This window comes from Saccostrea cucullata, unplaced genomic scaffold, assembly GCF_032062105.1.
Source record: "Saccostrea cucullata isolate Sc308-1 unplaced genomic scaffold, CSIRO_AGI_Scuc_v1 ctg51, whole genome shotgun sequence".
Taxonomy (NCBI): Eukaryota; Metazoa; Mollusca; class Bivalvia; order Ostreida; family Ostreidae; genus Saccostrea; species Saccostrea cuccullata.
This window is the reverse complement of record NW_026930899.1, coordinates 340,900-345,016: the sequence shown is the minus strand read 5'-3', so window position 1 is coordinate 345,016 and position 4,117 is coordinate 340,900. Positions and strand designations below refer to the sequence as shown.

The 4,117-nt window shown below is 33.6% G+C and overlaps 1 protein-coding gene across 1 annotated transcript; it reads left to right on the top strand.

Moving 5' to 3' along the window:
• The first annotated feature begins 624 nt into the window (after positions 1–624).
• LOC134230478 (heat shock 70 kDa protein 12A-like) lies at positions 625–2,274 on the top strand. The gene is made up of 2 exons (XM_062712308.1): positions 625–744; positions 1,276–2,274. The coding sequence occupies exons 1-2, from the start codon at positions 666–668 to the stop codon at positions 2,271–2,273; spliced, it is 1,077 nt and encodes a 358-aa protein (XP_062568292.1). The 5' UTR covers positions 625–665; the 3' UTR covers position 2,274.
• The last annotated feature ends 1,843 nt before the right edge of the window (positions 2,275–4,117 follow it).

The following is a 4,117-nucleotide window of genomic DNA, read 5'->3' as shown; positions in this document are numbered from 1 at the left end:
GGGCTTTCCTTGGGAGGGGGGGGGGGGCACTCTCATTTGCTACCGACGGCTATGTATCAGAAAAAAAGTTAGGCTGATAGACCTTCTACTTGTCTTATCCTTGTTCTCTATGATTTAACTTAATACATGTTAATTAAAATGTTTTTCGAACGATATACTGAGTAATTATTACAAATTGAATTCAAATCAATTACTAAAATCTACGTTTAGATTTTTTTAACATTTTATTTTAAAGTGCGTTAAATGTCGCAATGGTAAAAAATGTTGATGTACATTCTTAACACACTTTGAACAATTTTTTCAAAGTGCAGCGAGTGTGTCCCAAATTTAACGCACTTGGAAAAAAAGATTCAAAGTGCGTTGAATTTGTCCCAATTTTAACGCACTTTGAAATTTTTTTAAAAGTGCGTTGCCACATACGTGCCTGCCACTTTAACCCCCGAGATCATGAAATGAACAACTTGAATCTACACCAACTGAGGAATCTTCCATATAAATATATACCAATCATGGCTTTGCTTTTCTTGAGAAGACGATTTTTAACAATGTCATTTCCTGTATAATTCTATGACGAGTGGATGCATGTACATGTACTAATATTTATATTGTTTAAACTTAAGGCTGGTATACCTGGAAAGAATCTTACTTTGGTGTATGAACCAGAAATGGCTGCGGTTTGGTTTGTGCATGACAATAAGACGGAAATTCCTCCTAGGACCAAGTTCATTCTCCTAGATCTAGGAGGTTTGTGTCTTTAATTTTATCACTATATGCTTATGTTGATACATACAAAATTTACTACAGTAAGCGATTAAGCTTACATTAAATTTTTGCTTACCCCTTTCACATAGGCGTCGGAACAGGGGGGTGGGGGTGGGGAGGGTTGCCCCACTTTTTTTGCAAATATAGACATAATATGAGCATTAAAGATTGGTGCGTAGCTTTAGCCCCCCCCCCTTTCAACAGGCATGTTGCAGTGTAGTCAAATAAAAATAAGTGGTAGTAATTTGGAAAAAAAAAATTGTACTGAAAAAGTTCGAACCTATACCCCCCTCCCCCGAAAAAAAGATTATTATGTTTGGACAAAGGTCAATTTTTTGTTGGCCTGTTAATTTTTCTTCAGGTTTGAATTTTTTCTTTGGAGAGTTTTTTTATGACGGATTAAAGCATGAATTTATCAAATATACTGTACAAAGATTTATCTAATATAATCAGGGTATGGTTTAGATATGTAGTAAAATCGTTCCAATGAATATATATATTTTTTAATTATAGGTGGAACTATTGACATTACTGTTCAAGAGGTGCTACAGAACAACAGAATCCGACAATTAATGCCTGCAAAGGGAGTTGCATGTGGTGGTACGAAACTTGATGAATGTTTAACTCAGAAAATCGAGAAAATATTTGCCAACAATATTGAAATGTTTCGCAGGAATGAGCCAAAAAAATATGTAAAACACCAAAGGAATATAGAATTTATGAAAAGAAGTTATGGCAGGTCAAAAGGAAATTTCATTTTAAATGTCTCCAAAAAATTAAGTAGATCGGAGATAGAACAGTCTATAACAATTTCAGAGGAAGAATACAAAACTTTCTTAGACCCAATATTGGAGAAAATTGATAACAAAATCATGGAAATCGAAAAGATATGTAAGCAGGTTTCTTACCTTGTGCTTATCGGAGGATTTTCGATAGACGCACGAATAAGAGGACACTTCCTTGAGAACTATTCAAAATACGTTGTGAAAACCCCAGGAAATCCAGATCTAGCTGTCTTGAATGGAGCAGTACTTTTCGGACAGCACGAATCGCTCGTTACTGAAAGAGTGTGTAAATGTACTTATGGGTTCGCAGTTTTTAAGAAATTTGACGAAACTCATAATATTGAAAAGAAACATAAAAGAGGAGGATTTACTATGGCGAAGGATTGCTTCAAGGTTGTGTATAAAAAGGGAGAAAGAGTATCAACGGATGGTAAATCTTTTAAGGAAATTCCGGTGTTTGATGAATTCGGAGCTGATAGGGTTGATAAACGCAAGGAGCCCATAGTTATACACATTTTCTCATCTGAAGAAGAAAATCCTCAGTATACGGATGACCCATCTTGCAAAAAACTGTGTGAAATGAAAATGAATCCCCCTGGAGGCGAATGGCCCGTGAGGGTGGAGGGAAAAGTCAGGTTCAGAGTAGCGGGAACTGAATTTGAAGGAGAGCTTTATGACATTCAAAATGTTCAACAAGATAAATGTGTTTTTGAATATTTGATTTGATTACCAGTTTTAAAAAAGTTCATAGAAATGTATTTAAAATTTCCAGTTTTAAAAAAGTTCATAGAAATGTATTTAAAATTTCCAGTCAAGCTTTTTCACAGGAGTTTGCAGACAGTACATGTAGGAATACATATAAGTAACATTTTTCCTACTGAAAAATCAAGAGCAATATTTTTTGTTTTACATTTTATGTACATGTATGTATGTACACGTATAATTATATTGTAAAATGTAGATTCAATTTGTTTAGTCCACTTACTGATTTTATAAAGTACAATGTAGTTTCAAAAAGGCATGTACTTTTAAAACAATGAGATTTTAAATCTCTGTAATGGAGTTTTTCAAATATCTCAAATGGTAGTTTTCTTCGCTAGCTTTTATTTCACGATATTCAAAATCCATGACTCTGTAAAACTCACAAAACTCAAGTTATCTATGTAATTTTGTTTTGCTCGGATTGATTTTAGTTTGTTTTTCACACATGTGTAAAATACATTTAATAAAAGTGCATTAACAACGTTTATGCAGATATTTTTTTTCCGTAAATGAATTTTAATAAAATTGCTATCAAATTTACATAATTTTTAAGAAAATGATCAAATTTACATAATTTTTTTCCCGACTAACCGATTTCACATTTTCTAACCATCGTTCAGACCGAGTAATCGGTTAACCGGTTACAAATTACCATCCCTAAATATATTCGTTTATATACATATATATAATTATATTAATCGATAGGACATTATTTACACACATAATTGTCAACGGATTTTTTTTTCAATTTCCCGAACATGACCAAGATCACAATTTTAGCCCTGCTAGTCACGTGATTGCATGAGAACCTTGAATCACCGCTGTTTCATATTTTAATATTTTACTACAAAAGACGTTATTGGCTACCTAACAACAAAACTTCATGATAAACGTGAAAACTTTTTGATCGCCAACTCCCTTAGCAATATACTACCTATCACCTGCAAATGAAGATGACGTCTCCCAGTTGATTTGATGAACAAGGGCATGCTCTGCGTTCAATTACATAACAATTAGTATGAAAAAATTCAGTAAGCATTTGAATTAAGATTGTATTTAAGGACAAGATCATTGTATCGACCATACAACCTACGAAAGGATGACTTTAAACTTGACAGATGATATTCTTGTTTTATCAACTTGTTTTGTCAATAATTTACCTCGTTGTAGAAAAATTGTTCATACGTAGAGCATATTTTCGCGTATCAAATCAGAGATATATAGATCCCGTATACAAATGCTGAAGGTATATTGCTGCATAAGTAAATTCATCCAGTTTATCATATGACGTAAAGGGAGATTTCTATTGAGCAGTCTGACAATATGTATTTCTGATGAACCAGCAGCTTTTCGGTCGTTTAACCAAAGTAACAAAAACAGCTTACAAAGGAAAACTTGTTGGGCTGACTGCTTGGAATACCAAGGAACGGCGCGTATTGAAAAGTCTGATATTATATGAACATTAAGAAATGTTCAGTTTTCAACTGGACTTAAAATAGACACCGAGACCCCCCTCCCCTTCACTACCACCCTTGAGACACGACAAAGTGACAGCACTAGAACATTTGCTTTTTCAACTTATTTAAATGTGTGTCAATACTACAGGTAGTTTTGGTTGAGAAGAGACTGTTATTTATAAAATGGAATGCAATACTCTAACTGATATAAAGGAAACAATGGCGGCTTCGCTTAGTGAAGTACATGTATATGTAAGTACCCAATTTTCAAAGTTTACATTCACGAAAATGTACTTAGATCTGCAACATAGGTATTATTATGCAGTAAGTTTCAAGCTTTTTGGTGAAGAT

Bases quoted from the DNA above. Each gene is read 5' to 3' on its own strand.
- LOC134230478 (XM_062712308.1), top strand. From the start codon at position 666: ATGGCTGCGGTTTGGTTTGTGCATGACAATAAGACGGAAATTCCTCCT. The intron at 745-1,275 runs GTTTGTGTCTTT...TTTTAATTATAG, and splicing joins CATTCTCCTAGATCTAGGAG to GTGGAACTATTGACATTACT.